The 14,587-nt window shown below is 45.2% G+C and overlaps 1 protein-coding gene across 2 annotated transcripts in view; it reads left to right on the top strand.

The window, feature by feature from the left end:
• The window catches only part of Lcor (ligand dependent nuclear receptor corepressor), a 119,576-nt gene extending 106,306 nt beyond the window's left edge, over positions 1-13,270 (top strand). For both annotated transcript variants that reach the window (XM_057779732.1, XM_057779731.1), the window contains exon 8: positions 119-13,270. In XM_057779732.1, the coding sequence (XP_057635715.1) occupies positions 119-4,790 (4,672 nt within the window). In that variant the 3' untranslated portion in view covers positions 4,791-13,270. The remainder of the gene's footprint in view (positions 1-118) is intronic.
• The last annotated feature ends 1,317 nt before the right edge of the window (positions 13,271-14,587 follow it).

Genomic DNA, 14,587 nt, shown 5'->3' with positions numbered 1-14,587 from the left:
AGTTTTCGCCAGAATGCCCTCCCTCTTTAGAATATAAATAGTGTCTGATACAGTTCATATTATAGAAACAGTCCTTGGAAATGCACTTACTAATTCATCTTTTTCTTTGTTTGTCTAGTGAGGATTCATCAGAGGCATCAGCAGTAGATTCTAACCATCCATCGAAGCCCCCGCTGGAGAAGTTTATGGTCAAACTGTGCACGCATCATCAGAAGCAATTTATTCGTGTCCTGAGTGACCTATACACAGAATCTCAGCCAGGTTCTGAGGACCTGCAGCCTCTGGATTCCACAGTGATGGATGTCTCCACTTGCAGTGCGGGTTGTGCCCAGCTGAGCAGCAGACAAAGTGAAAAGGATGATGAGTGTCTTGATGGGAAGTCTCCTGCTTCTCTAAGTTTGTTCTTAGACTCATCGGGTTCTCCTAGCTCTCTGAGTGTGACTGAAGAAACTATGAAGGAACCATCTCCCGAGACAGACTCTGTAGATGGAAGAGAGACTGCCTTGACCATTGTCCAGAAAGAGTCCTCTGAAATTCCAGATGCTCGACCTAACTCCAGAGGATCAGCAGACAGTCCCACAGTGGGATGTCTCACTGCATTGGATTCTTCCTCTTTTAACTCCCTCCACAGTCCCAAAAGCTTAGAGGGCCAAACCACTGGGCAGGAACAAGACACCAGCTTGAAGCCCCGTGAGGATACTGAAGACCACGCCCCAGCCTCAGTCGAAAGTTTGACTGCAGTGGAAGTGGCAACTGAGAATACTGAAGAGAGTGGTAGCTGTGTTTCTCAAAGAAACTCATTCAAAGCTTTATCAGAAGAGACGTGGGACTCAGGGTTTATGGGAAACTCATCTAGTACTGCAGACAAAGAGAATGCTTTACAGTGTAGCTCAAAAACATCCTTACACCAGGATTTAGAGGGAGATGAACAAGATGAAAGGCCAAAGCAAGAGAACCATCTTCATTCACTGGGTAGAAACAAGATGGGTTACCAGACATACCCCAGTGACATCGGCCATTTTGATCATTCCAAAGGTGATTGGCTAGCTCCCAACTCCACGCCAGCTGTACACAGAGCATCCAATGGTCACTCACGAACCAAGATGATATCAGCCTCCATCAAGACTGCTCGGAAGAGTAAGAGGGCATCGGGCTTGAGGATAAATGATTATGACAACCAGTGTGATGTTGTTTACATCAGTCAACCAATAACAGAATGCCACTTTGAAAATCAAAGATCCATATTATCTTCTCGTAAAACAGCCCGAAAGAGTACCCGGGGATACTTTTTTAATGGTGATTGTTGTGAACTGCCAACTGTTCGCACACTGGCCAGAAATTTACGTTCTCAAGAAAAGGGAAGCTGCTCACCAGTAGTACCAGAGGCAGTGGTGACTCCCAAGCAGACTCCTACAATTTCCACCTCAAAGTATACAGTAGATGAGCAGCTTCCCACCATAGATGAGCAGCTTCCCACCATAGATGAGCAGCTTCCCACAGTAGATGAGCAACTTCCCACAGTAGGTGAGCAGCTTCCCACAGTAGGTGAGCAGCTTCCTACAGTAGATGAGCAGCTTCCCACAGTAGATGAGCAACTTCCTACAGTAGATGAGCAGCTTCCCACAGTAGATGAGCAGCTTTCCACAGTAGATGAGCAACTTCCTACAGTAGATGAGCAGCTTCCCACAGTAGATGAGCAGCTTTCCACAGTAGATGAGCAACTTCCTACAGTAGATGAGCAGCTTCCCACAGTAGATGAGCAGCTTCCCACAGTAGATGAGCAGCTTCCCACAGTAGGTGTGCAGCTTCTGGAGGTAGATACCCCAGATAATTCTAGGAAGGAAAGAACCACTGCCCTTGAAGAAGGAGACAAAGACATGTCATCAGCTAAAGAGCATCGGGAGCCAGAGGTTTGCCTTACTGTGAATGAACAGGATCTTAGTAGCTCCCCTAGGCCAGGAGAGACCACAACCTATAGCCCAGCACATCTTCTGCCTGCTCCACTGCCTGATGAGGATATGCCTGATGTTCCAGAAGATAGCATTGTAGTCTCACCTCCTACAGCAAGTGTACTATCTTTCCTTGAGCAAGATCAGCCATCAGCTTCTCTTTGGGGTTCAGAGGAAACACATACACTCCAGGAGTGCCACCTGGCTCCCACAACCAGAAGCACCTCCTTCATCTCTGGAGAAGACAGTGAAGACTTGCTATATAGACCTCAGTCTTCTCCTGAAACAGTCATCAGAGAAGAGCATTCTCTGTGCTCAGAAAATGAAAGTCCTACTGTGGATTTTGATCCTCCCCTAGGTCTAAAACTGTCTGAGCACGACCAAAGCATCAGTACCGAGGCTGAAACTGAAGACATCTCTGGGGAGACACTGTTGCTAGAAGCCGCCATGCCCCTCCTGGAAGGCAACATTGTCAGTGATGAGAACCCATGTGAGCCTGAGGGAGGTGAGGCGGCAAGAGGAGCAGGGCAGCTGGAGATGCCTGACAGTGATGTAAGATGCTCATCAGAAAATGATCCAAGTCAGGCAAATGTTGACTCACCTGAGAATGTGGACAAGAAGAAAAAGGGTAAAAAGCTCCCTGAGGCCTCTGATAGGTGCCTAAGAAGTCAGCTTGTAGAGTCGTCCTCTGCTGACAGGTGCCCAGGAAGCCAGGGTTTGGATTCATCCACTGCTTGCCCTGAAATCAAGGTTTCTAAAAATCCTACTGTAAAGCGTTCTAAAAGAGAAGGGCACTCTGGTGGGGCAACACCTGAGGGCTCAGTGATTGACAGCATCCATAGAGAAGATCTGGAGGACACTGAAAACCCCAGTGTCAGTGAATGTTCCTCGGATGAAGATATCAAGCAGGAGGGTGAAGGAGTGGGAGTCATCACAAGGCAGACTCTTAAAAGCCTGCTAGCAAAGGAAGTCAAAAGGGAAGAAGGGGAGACTTCCCCAAGCAGTGACCCCACCACAGCCAGCCAGCCACTGCCTGGGGAGAATCTGGAAATCAGTCTCTGGCCCAAACTAGATGAGAGAGGTGCACGTGTGCCCTCAGAAAGCATTCCTTGTAAGAGGGACCCAGAGCAGGGAAAAGAGAAGCCGGGACACATTGCCACACAGGATGTGGAAGCCGCTGTGAGTGTGGTAGATGCTGAGGACACCCGCTCTAAAGATGACGCTGGCCTTGCTACATCTAACTTAGCTGGGATATCAGCCAGTCAGAATGGTGATTCTGCTGGGCTATCAAAATTGGTAACACGGCCTAAGAGATTGCCTTCTTCAACCTACAACCTGAGACACGCTCATTGTGTGGATGCCTTCGACACTACAAAAGTGACTTCTGAGAAGAAAGTCACACAAGTCAACCCAGCACCAAAGGAAAATGAAGCTTCCAAGAGTGTGGAGTCCTTAGATGAGGATGATGCAGACACGGTGGTGGAGGAGCAGCCCAAGTTCATGGGATGGTGTGCAGAGGAAGAGAACCAGGAGCTGATCGCCAACTTCAACGCCCAGTACCTGAAAGTTCAGAAGGGCTGGATTCAGTTGGAGAAAGAAGCGCAGCCAACAGCAAGAGCAAGGAGCAAGTCCGACAAGCTGAAGGAGATTTGGAAGAGCAAGAAGAGGTCACGGAAGTGTAGGGGTTCATTGGAGGTGCAGAAGTTCTCTCCTGTTCAGATGCTGTTTATGACGAACTTTAAACTGTCTAATATCTGTAAGTGGTTCTTAGAGACAACAGAAACTCGGTCTCTGGTGATTGTGAAGAAATTAAATACTCGTCTTCCCGGAGATGTACCCCTTGTTAAAAACCCTCTTCAGAAGTACCCTCCTTCCACCCTGTACCCTAGTTCACTACAGGCAGAACGCTTGAAAAAACACTTAAAGAAATTTCCTGGAGCCATTCCTGCTAGGAATAATTGGAAAACACAAAAGCTATGGGCTAAACTACGAGAGAATTCTGGCCGGGTAGAACCAGAGGCTGGCAGTGACATCAGCCTCGGCCCTAACAGTGAAGACAGTGCGGAGGAAGTCAGGGAAGGTAGAAATAGCCATCCTCCCACCAACTTGCCTACTCCAGCCAGCACCCGGATCCTTAGAAAGTATTCCAATATTCGAGGAAAGCTCAGAGCCCAGCGCCTGGATAGCTCACTGGGTGGGGCTTCCGAAATTAAGCAGGGCCGAAAGAGTGTGTGCATCAACCCGCTGATGTCCCCCAAGCTGGCCCTCCAGGTGGGTGCAGATGGCTTTCCTGTCAACCCCAAGAGGGCTGAAGGAAGCAAGGGGAGAAGAGGGAAGCAGATGCCTGAAACCTTGATTAAAGTGGAAGGTCAGAACAAGCGCAAAAGAGCAGACAGCTATGGCACTCGGGATGATAAGGACAAGGGGCCAGCAACAAAAGCCAGCAGAGCTCTTTCTGCCAGGAAGCTAGCTGCAAAGGACAGAGTCGGCCAACTGTCCAGGAAGATGACCTTGAAAGAGAATAAAGTGAGGATCTGTAAAAAGGCTCCCGGGAAGAGCTGCCCACCTTCCAGGAAAGAGAGAGAGGATGCAAACAAAAGGTCTAGCCATCCTGCTGCAGCCTCTGACGCGCTGACAAAGCCTACAAAACAAAGGGGGACGGGAGAAGCCTCTTCAAAGCCCCCAAAGGCCGGAAGGAGGAGCAGGAAGCTGAGCAGTGGTAGGGGCCGAACCAGACCCTTGACAAAAAGCCCAGAGAACCGGGCTGCCCAGAGAAAGAGAAAGCTCAAGGCCAAACTGGACTCTTCCCAGGGCAAACGGAGGCGCTTAGATGCCAAGTGATAGCTGGATGGCCGCTGAGAGAGGAACTGACCTATAGAAGGAGCCTTTTATTTTGCATTAACAAAATCTGCTTTTATAAGCTTATCAAGCCTTTCATGTTACAGAGAACACCAGTTTGAGATGGCAGAAAATGCATCTCAGTTGGAGAAGGGAACTTCTCCATGGCTAAGGGAAGTTATACATTCTATTCTGGTTGTTCCTTGGGTTTTAAACTTGGAACCAAGCAGTTTTTTTTTTTAAGAAGTACAGTGCCTTATTTATCCTTTTTGTTTAAAATTTGACAAAAGCTAAGAAGCTGATGTATGTGACTAAAGGCTTGTATTTTATACTTGACGCACAAGCACTTGCTCTGTCACTGAGGAGGCCACCGCCGCACATGCGTGAGCGAGCGAGCGAGCGAGTGAGGAGCCGGCAGCAGCTGCCTGTGCACCCCTGGACAGGTGCACCTTGCAGACCGCAGCACAACTCCCCTCTCTGTCTTGTTTGGGTTTTATTTGAGTGATATTTGAAAGCTGAACCAAATCATTTCTATGGTATATGGAGAATGCAGGGGATTTATAATTATTATAAAAGATTAATATTTGTTTCCTTCTAAAAACTCATATTATTACCCCTTCATCCTTTTTTTTAATCATTTCAGATCATGTTCTCTAATTTGTGTGCCCATGGGACAAAAGCTGTGCTAGAAACGCCCCCTCCCAAACTGTGTTCCTCCTAACTGTGTCACCCTCCAGTTTGGGGCCGTGCAAGGATGGTAGTACTACTTACTCTATGAGGTTTGCGGTCCATTTTTTTTGTTCAAGTTTTTTGTGTATATTTTTATCTTGTAGCTGTCATTTGACCGTTAGAATGAGTTATTCTTTGTCTCATTTCTTACACAGAGTACTTCCCTATGCAGTGAAAGTCAAAATGTTCTTTTCAGCAATAGGAAAGCTTAGCCTTGTGCATGTGCATCTGGGTGCATCTGCAGGTAGTTGCTGGCACGAGTGTCTTCTGGTACCAGTTTCACAATAAACTTCCCTCTTCCCCACGCAGTGTATCTGTGAGCGGAGTCCATATACAGCCCTGATACTGCTTTCACAGCAGACTTGGAGTGCAGTAGGGTACCAGGCAGCTGAGAGAAGCTGCCCAGAATCTCAGTGGGGCCACACCCCCATCCACAGCTGAGTGACGTTCAGCTGGGACCCCCTGATGTGAATGAATAGCCTTGCCTGGAGTAGGTGTCTATTCTGATTGATAGTTCCATCCTCCCCATAGCGTGTCACTCTGTCCCATGGCTCAGAAATGAGAACTGCAATAACTGAAAGTGATGATGTTTGCCTTTCCTGGGTGGAGCCAAACCAGCCCCATTGGCTTTACTCAGGGCCTCTGACGTTGCTCCATCATAATAGTGTGTACTTGACTTTTCCATCAGGCCAGTCAGCAAACCACCTGGTTGCTAAAGCCTCAGTCGGCTTTGACATGTTCTGTCATCACAGGCTTGCATGGACAGCTGCTGCCCTGTTCTTACTAAAAGTTCCTACTTAGGTTCTTTCAGATCTTTTTAGATCAACCCAGATGGACTTCTCATATATGCAAATCATGATAAAAAAAAAAAAAACAGACCTTCTACCTATTTTGCTATTGTTAAAGGTTTGCTGCAGATAATGGAAACTTCTGATAATTGGGTAGGACTGGAGCTTTGATTCTTGAGAAATTGAGAATTATGTTGAATTTTACAGATAATGAAAGTTGTGCTTTCATTTTTTTAACATGTCACCTCTGCCCCATGAACGTTCGTGGACTTCCTCCCTCACTGCCTCCCTCACTCCCCTTACCTTCCCCACCCCCATTATTCTTTTTATTATTATCTTTGACCTTGACCGTTCACAAGCTACCTATCATGAGACTGCTGAGTGCGTGCTCGAAACTCTTTCTCAGCATTAAGTTGCACAGAAGCATTAATATGTTTTGAGTAGGTTCATTTAATATTTTAAAAATGGTTTTAAGGCTTAAAAGAGCTTTTTCTATAGTTGTCACTGGATATTGTTGCTGTAGTGACTTAAACAGCCAGGCTTACTAATGTGAGGTGTGTCGATGCCACACATATGGCACCCTGGCCACGCCCTTGTAAGGCTTGGGTCAAGTTAGACGGATGAGTGAGGAATAAGTCAGTGGGACACTTCCAGTTTCAAGTTTATAATTCATTCCATTACTTTCCCAGTGTGTTTTCATTTTTAAAAGCTCACTTCAAGATAGTAGGCTGCATTTGCGGGAGCCGTGTGAAAGCGTCTGTTACGTACCCACATAACAGTGCAGTAGGCATCTTTAAAATCGGCTTACACTTAACAGTAGTGACTGCATTTATGTAGATGCACACTTCACAAAATTAGGACATTTAAGGGTTTTTAATTCTTTCACGTTTATTGAACTCATTTTTGCTGATCTGGTTGATTTGTTAATAAAAGAAGAAAAAAATCAAAACTTGATGGTAGCTCTAAACCTTTCTACACCCATAGCTGAGAAATTGTCCCTTCAGCATCTCTGGGCTTGGCTCTGACTCTTTGTTCTCCTTTCTTCCTGTAGCCATTTTCAAATATGACTTCCCACCATATGTGATGCACTCTTGCACAGTTTGGATCCTAAGTCTGAAAGATGCTCTGCTTCTGGCCCTACGCTCTGTAAAGTGGCTAAGGCTTGAGCTGAAGTTGATGCCAGAGGACTAGTGTTCCCTCTGTTGAGGATCTGGAAGATGTCCACGAAGCTAGCTGAGAAGCTCTGTGTGGCTTCCCTAAAGTGCAGCCTACTTTGGTGACCCATTTTCTGTCCTGTTAGGCTCCTAGGACGGGCCTGCTGTCTCGCTGGGGTTCAGAATCTTGCCCAGGCGCTTTCTATGTTCTAGTAGCTTCCAGCATAGGAATGTTACCTGAGTCTATTGACCCACAGTTGCTAGATCCTGGGATTCCCTGGGTTTGGCTGTTTTTATTTTGTTGTTGTTTGGTGGGGTTCTTTACTGAAGACTTTATCCTGTCCTATCTAAACCACAGTCAAGCTGTGGGGTTTGTGCCTCATTGTTCTGTAGTGGCTTAGAGAAAAGAGCCATCCATTTCCCCCATGGACCCTCTACATCCCCTGTGCACACAAGTCATCAGCAAGGATCACCTTAAGACGGGCGCTGTAAGTCAGGATTTGGCCTGTCTCCAGCCTTGTGATGGCTGCTGTACTGAGAGCACAGCTGTCACTCGTTTATGAGCAGCGTTTCTATTGGTTAGCAGACCTAAGAGTCCCACAGGAAATGACGCCATGCTCTGTGATGCAAACTGGAGATGCTGTGGTGTTGTCATCAGCAAGTCTGTGCGTGTCATAATACTAGAAACAGACTGAGTTACCCAGAAGTTTGGGTAACATCCCTTTGGTCTCAGGTCAGCCAGTGCAGGCCTCCTCTTACCTTACCCTTGAGCTGTCATAGACATGCAAAATGTGGGCCGGCTACTCATATGTATAAATAAAGTTTTATTAACTTAGAACCATGTCCATTTGCTTATTGGTTGTCCATGGTGCAGATTAAACATTTGGAGAAGTGGTCAGGAAGCCCACAAAACCTAGAATAGTTACTGTTTCTATCTTTGAAAAAGCCTGCTGACCCCTGCTTAAGAAAATAATCCCTTTGGGGAATTAATCTTCCCCCATTCCTCTTCTGCCTCACACCCTCTGTCTCCCACATCCCCCATCTCAGTTGTCTTGAGCACGTTTCTGTATGTTCCTGCTGTAGAGATACATGTCACTGAGACAGTTTCAGAGTAACTCAACTCTGAACAAGCTGTGTGTCTACCTTTAAGTCCCTCCCTCCATCCCCACAATGAAGCCACCACAGTCTATAGACCAGAACCCCTGAACAAGTTGCCTCTGGAGTTCTTAAGTTGTATGGACTATCCCATGTTACCTCCCATAGTGTCTAATCATAGAGCTTCACTTGTTACTAAAATACGCCAAGACTGTCCCTGATGAGATTAGCTGCTAACACTTCTGTTGGTCTTGAATCTCAGTGCCACAGTTAGCTGTGGGAAAGGCTTCCAGCATGGAAACAAAAGTCTGGTGACAGCCAGTATATTAATTACCATTGATCTATTTTCAGTCACACACTTTCAAAATAATTTTATTAAAGGCAAGTGAACAATAAAGTGGTAGTTTTTGAACTGCTATAGAAAAAAGACAAAAATTCAAGCCTGTTAACTTGAGTATGACCAAGGAGTATTAGGTTCTATCTTTACATCAAATCCAGTCAGCTTCCAGAGTGTTAGTCCTCCCCTCCCCCAAAACTCAAATAAAAGTTTATATTCTGCATTCCAGAATGAAGCTGAATGTCGTGTCAAAAATTTAAAATATGGGGACCTTGTCCCCTAATTAGTGGACAGTGCTGAAGATTGTACTCTGGCCCTGATAGAAGCTAGGCAGACCTTCTACCACTGAGCTACGACCCTTGCCCAGTTATTTTGAAATCTTCCCTGTTGTTTTGTATTTTATTATGACACTATCCACTGAAATGCTAGAATTCTTGAAATATGAAGTCACATCTTTGTATGTATTCCCAAAGTAGTCCTCATATCCATGCAGCAGGTACTTTTTTCCCTAGGCTTGCTCCCAAATCCTTTGCAAAGAAAGACTTTTAAAAACTTAAAGCCAGCAGAACTAGGAAACTAGTGTTTTGAGACAGCTTTCAAAATGATTCACCTATAAGGGATGGGTTGTAGGGCCAGCTTCTTGGCAGCATTCCATTCTTCTACACTCAAGAATACCTGGTGAGCAGTATGCAAAAGCTGTCTGTAATCATGCTTTTGTCTTTGGAGTTGAGACCATTGCCTCCTTCATGGAGTCGTCGTTTCCCAAGCTTTAGGATGGTGTCTTTCAGTGCTCTGGGCCCAGCTCTTCCTCTAGCAGACAGGCAGCTGCACAGACTTTCGTGCCAAGGAAGGAGACCCTGAGCTTCCACACCCTGTGGGCCTGTCCTGTTTAACAGGCTGTGCAGTTTATAAGCCCCTTGAAAGCATAGACTGCCTGCTTGGAAGAGCATCCAAGTGCCTGTGGTATTAGAATACCCCAGAGGTTGGGTGAATGGGTTTACACTTTTTGAATTGGACAAGCAGAGATAATAAAACAAACTAACAAACTGTATGTGGTCTACACTACCTAGAAAACTTATTCCTTGGCCTTTTAGGTCAGTGTACTGATTTTTGCAAAAAGTCATTATCAAATTGTGTGGGCAGTTAGGCACATGTTTTCTTTGTGCATATAGGCCAGCATTGCTGTAGTCCATTGGGTATCTTGCTTGTCTGTCTCAGCACACAGTTGGCTTTGTGCTGCATCACTCCTCATTGTGTTTGTAAGGAAGAAGGAAAGCATCTCTGCTCATTAGATACTCGCTGATGAGTTGCAGAATCACCGTATCTACTAGGGTCTAGTTTAAAGTACAGTCTTGTAAACCATGCAGTCATCTTTGTTAGGCATCACAGTGAACTTGACTGATGGAGACATTCCACCAGCAGTGCTTGGCACATGCTGATTTCCAGTGTAGACTTAGAGCCTACAGTAGTGCCTCTCTGAAAATATAGGAACTGGTAGTTTCACACCTGTAGTCCTCATTTGTCCTCTGTATATAGGATATGTGCAGGTTTACGTTCTCAAGTTTGGTTGATATCTGTGAATACAAGTGGCTGATCTTTGCGTGTTTGAAACCTGAGTCCAGGCCACACATTTTTGACATGGGCAGTGTGCCAACGGCACCTCGTCCATGCACCAGCAGCTTTAGGCAAGACAAGTTCAGGGCCCTCTTGGTCAGGCCTGAAACTTGGTCAAGCCTGAAGCAGCTCCTCATTTGGGGAGTCATTCTTGGTACCTTGCCTTTCCTTTTCCCTCCTGCCTCTGGCCTCCTTCTGGGTGGCATCTTCTCTGGGACAACCCCCGCAAGTGCTTCTCTGAATGCATACATGCCACATGAGAAGAATTTCTCTCATTGCTAGATTCTCACAGTGTTTAGTGGGCTGTGTCTGAATGCCCTTCAATGATCACCTTTTTCCCACTCCAGTTGGTACCATGATGTACATCTTGTGTTGTGTTGTAGTTAGAGCTGTATGTAGTGTTCGGAAGCATTTATGGTAAAGATACTATACAAATAAGATTGGCATAATTTTGTATATTTATACCACAGGTAGGGATTATTGCTAGAGCCACTGTATCTTAGGGTAATTAATTTCATTAGTGGCTTCTGCATTCTTAGTTGTTCTAGGAGACTGTATTAGTGACTGATTTCAAATAGAGTACGTATTTATACACACCATTGTGGAATTTATTTTACTGTGTAAATAGTGATATTTTCCTGTTCAAATGCTTCTATACAAAGTATTTATTTTAACAAAATTAGTTAGCTGTCAAAAGGGCTTTCCAAAAACTTCTTGCCGTCTGTTCTCCCAACTCTCATGCTCAGCCATCAACCCCTAAACATCACAGTAATGGCAGGAGGCTGTAACCTTGAACCCCTTCCTGTATTTGGGTAGACACAACATATATTGGGAACCTTAATGCTTCTCCCACTGATGCTCCATTCCAGATCAGAGTGGGACTCGAAGGACTGTAACTTTGCTCAGTCCAGCATCGGGGCTTCCCCCAACAGCCCAACTCACACATGCACCATTAGTACGTTCAGCTGTTCACTTCCACGACCTGTGCAGGAAATTGACCTTGGTTGTAGTCCCATGGCAAGCAGCCTCATGCCTATGCAATGAGAAGAAACAACTGTGGTTACCAGTATGAGCTTCTAGTCTGACTGTCAGAATTTGTGAGAGTCACCCTTTCATACATCCATAAGAGACACACATCACCTTCTGCATATTGACAACACTTGAGAACACCTTGGCTTTCCTCCTCACCCTTTCCCATCAGGCATCTGCAGATGTGGCCCTGTCCCACTCATCTGTAACCCATGGTTCTAAAATGTGTTCAGCTTTACTTCTCAGGACTCCTGGTCTGCCATTCAAAGCACCCTAGACGTCATGGAACCAATGCTTCATGGTTATGCATGGCCCTTTTCCCTGTGCCTCATCCATAGGCACCCTGTCTGTCACCAGGCCACCGTGCCGGGATGGCTGATTGACCTGCAGCTCTAGGGTGCTTGGAAACCAGGTATGTAGGGATTACTGTCATCCATTTGAACTGTAGTTTGCGTATTTCCTGTAGCCTTCCTTTGTCTTTTCTAAACAAGGAAGGCCCTTGAACAGCAATGCTGGAGAATGTTTTTCTAAGATGCTCTTTGTAAGCAAGTCTGATTTTGAGATGAAATGTGAATGGGTAGCTAGGTGCCAGGGAATTTAGCACTGAACTAGACTGTCAAAACTTTTTTAACTTTTGCAGAAAGTAGATTCTGTTCTCATCTAAATGTTCACAAGATGTAATGCTGTAAATAGTTTTCTAAGAATATTTATTACACGTGCTGTATACAGACTCATGTTCTGAGTGATGTTGGTTTGCATTGTATTGTAGAAGAATATATTTTGAGCAGTGAACTTCTTTCGTAACACAGTTCACTCACGGAGAAAGAAATGAAACCAGCAGGTTGAGAGCTGTGTGGGGCATTTCATCTGTAATGGACCATCCAATCCAAGCTTTAACTGCCCCTATTCTCATCTGGTTGTGTTATATATTATATATAGATATATATATAGATATATACAGATGTACAGTAAATTGGTCAGTACCTGGGTCTGCAGAGCAGATTTCCAGGTATTCTTTCTGATGTGTTTCCATAGCAATATGACCCCAGGTGCTGACCAGTTCTGTTGTCTCAGAGGATCAGGTTGGGGGACAGCTCTTGCGAAGCCTCTTGCCTTTTCTAAGAGGCTGGTTTACTTGAATTGTTGCTTCTGTTTCTTCTGCACGCTCCCATGTCACAAAACTATAGCAGTGTGTGGGAACTCTCCCAGACAAAACACATCAAAAGTGGACACACCAATCAAAAGGTTAGTGATTTCCCAGGAACTTGTAGTTTGCAGAACAGATGAGACAAAGCTTATTTGGCCATAAAATAAATGTAAGGAATTTTTACCTGAGAAACATATGTGGCCTATTATATTTCCCCCTGCTCTGACTTACCTTTAGAAACCAGCCTATGTCCTGCCTTCTGCCTCTATGCCTCAGCTCGAGATGTCTGTGGTCCCTAGAGTCTAGTTAGGCTCTTAGTGTGTCCGACTCTGTTGAGCAGCCTTTCCTTGTGACCGTCCTAAACTTACTGAAACAGATATCCACACCCAGATAACCACTGTTAAAAATGATGTAGCTTTTTAGGCTTTTGGAATATGTCTCTTTCTTTTTTAATTTTTTTATATTTCTGATGGTGTTTGGGATTCGCTAGTGTTTTTTAAACTGAAGTGGGTGCATTAAGGTAAACTTTCCACTGCTGTGCCCAAAAGCGTGCAGAGGAGAGAACTTGCCCTGCATTGTGTTGTTGGGGAGGTGACTACTTATGGTGTGGGGGAGGGGAGGGTCTTGTAGATGATACACGAAGGTGAGATAGAAATTCTGGCTGGAGCTTTCCTAAGTCTTTGGTATTTTGTAATGAAAATCCCCACATTAGCCTCACTTAATCTCAATGTAAGCCTGCTGTTTACCCTCAGGGAACAAGTGGTTTTCAAAATTGAGCTCCTCCAAGGTCCGGGACCAGTGCCTGTGTACGCTGGTCATCTTTGTGATCTCATGGCATTAGTTTCTCATATGCATTACAACATAATACGTTCAACCCCACCCTGTATGAAAAGCACAGCCCAGTGCCCTAATTTAGGCTAGTGTCCATGCCTTTGAGGGGCCTGGGGGTCCTAGGAGGCCCATGCAATTTAACTGAAGCTCAGGTGTGCATTGGATTTTGCTTCTATTAGGCCACAACCCTTCAGAATGAGTTTAGGGCAGGGGCTACTGATCCAGCTCCATTTCAGGGAGCTGAGTCTCCACCATTCCTCAAGTTTTTACTGGTCCCTTCTGGTGTTGCCGAGGTCAATCTTGTAGGTGTTTGGATGTGCTCCTTTCTGCTGTCTTGTGAGTCTTAGCCAGTGCTCCAGATGCCCAAGAGTGGGGCCTGCGGAGGGTTGAGCCTTCCCTGACCCCAGCACCTTCCAAACTAGTGAAGTGAGAAGAGTCTGCAGGTGCCACCTGGCAGAGCAGCGTGCACATCTTGGGCCTGGATTCCACTGTTAGTGAGTGTAGAAAAATAATGTGTCTTTAACAGATGAAAATTCAATGTATGCTGTGAATTTGTTGGTTTGAAACATTGAAAATTTTTCATTAGACAATGTTTACATACCTCACCTGAAGAACCTTTGAGAGTGTATATATGAAATTTAAAAATATATTAAGTTGCTTTAAAACAGTATGTATAGCTATAAAAGTTGGAGTTATTTTAACTTTGAGTATGTACCAAGTCTCTTAAATATTTGAAATCTTGTAGACTTTTTGTGCTTCTGTGTTTTGCTTTTCCTGTTGGACCACATAGATAACTGTGTTCTTGTTATTGATAAAGGGGCCCACACTGACGTTGAAGTGGAAGGATTTCCTGTGGTGGTTTTGAGGGAATGGGGTGTAGAGCTAGAGGACAGCGTGTGGGAGGGATTACTCTAACGACATCTATTCTGTGAGCTTTTTCCAGGCGCTTATTTTATTGCAGCGTATTAAACTTCTTTGATATTAAAGTGTGTTTGTGTAATCACTGGAGAGAGAACAGAATACAGCACAGCCTCCTGCCCCACTGGTATGTGGCTGGAAGCAGACTGTGTAAGCAG

The sequence above is a fragment of the Chionomys nivalis genome, chromosome 8 (genome assembly GCF_950005125.1).
Source record: "Chionomys nivalis chromosome 8, mChiNiv1.1, whole genome shotgun sequence".
Lineage (NCBI taxonomy): Eukaryota > Metazoa > Chordata > Mammalia > Rodentia > Cricetidae > Chionomys > Chionomys nivalis.
Note: the sequence above shows the minus strand (reverse complement) of the source record. Positions and strands in the feature narration are given on the sequence as shown.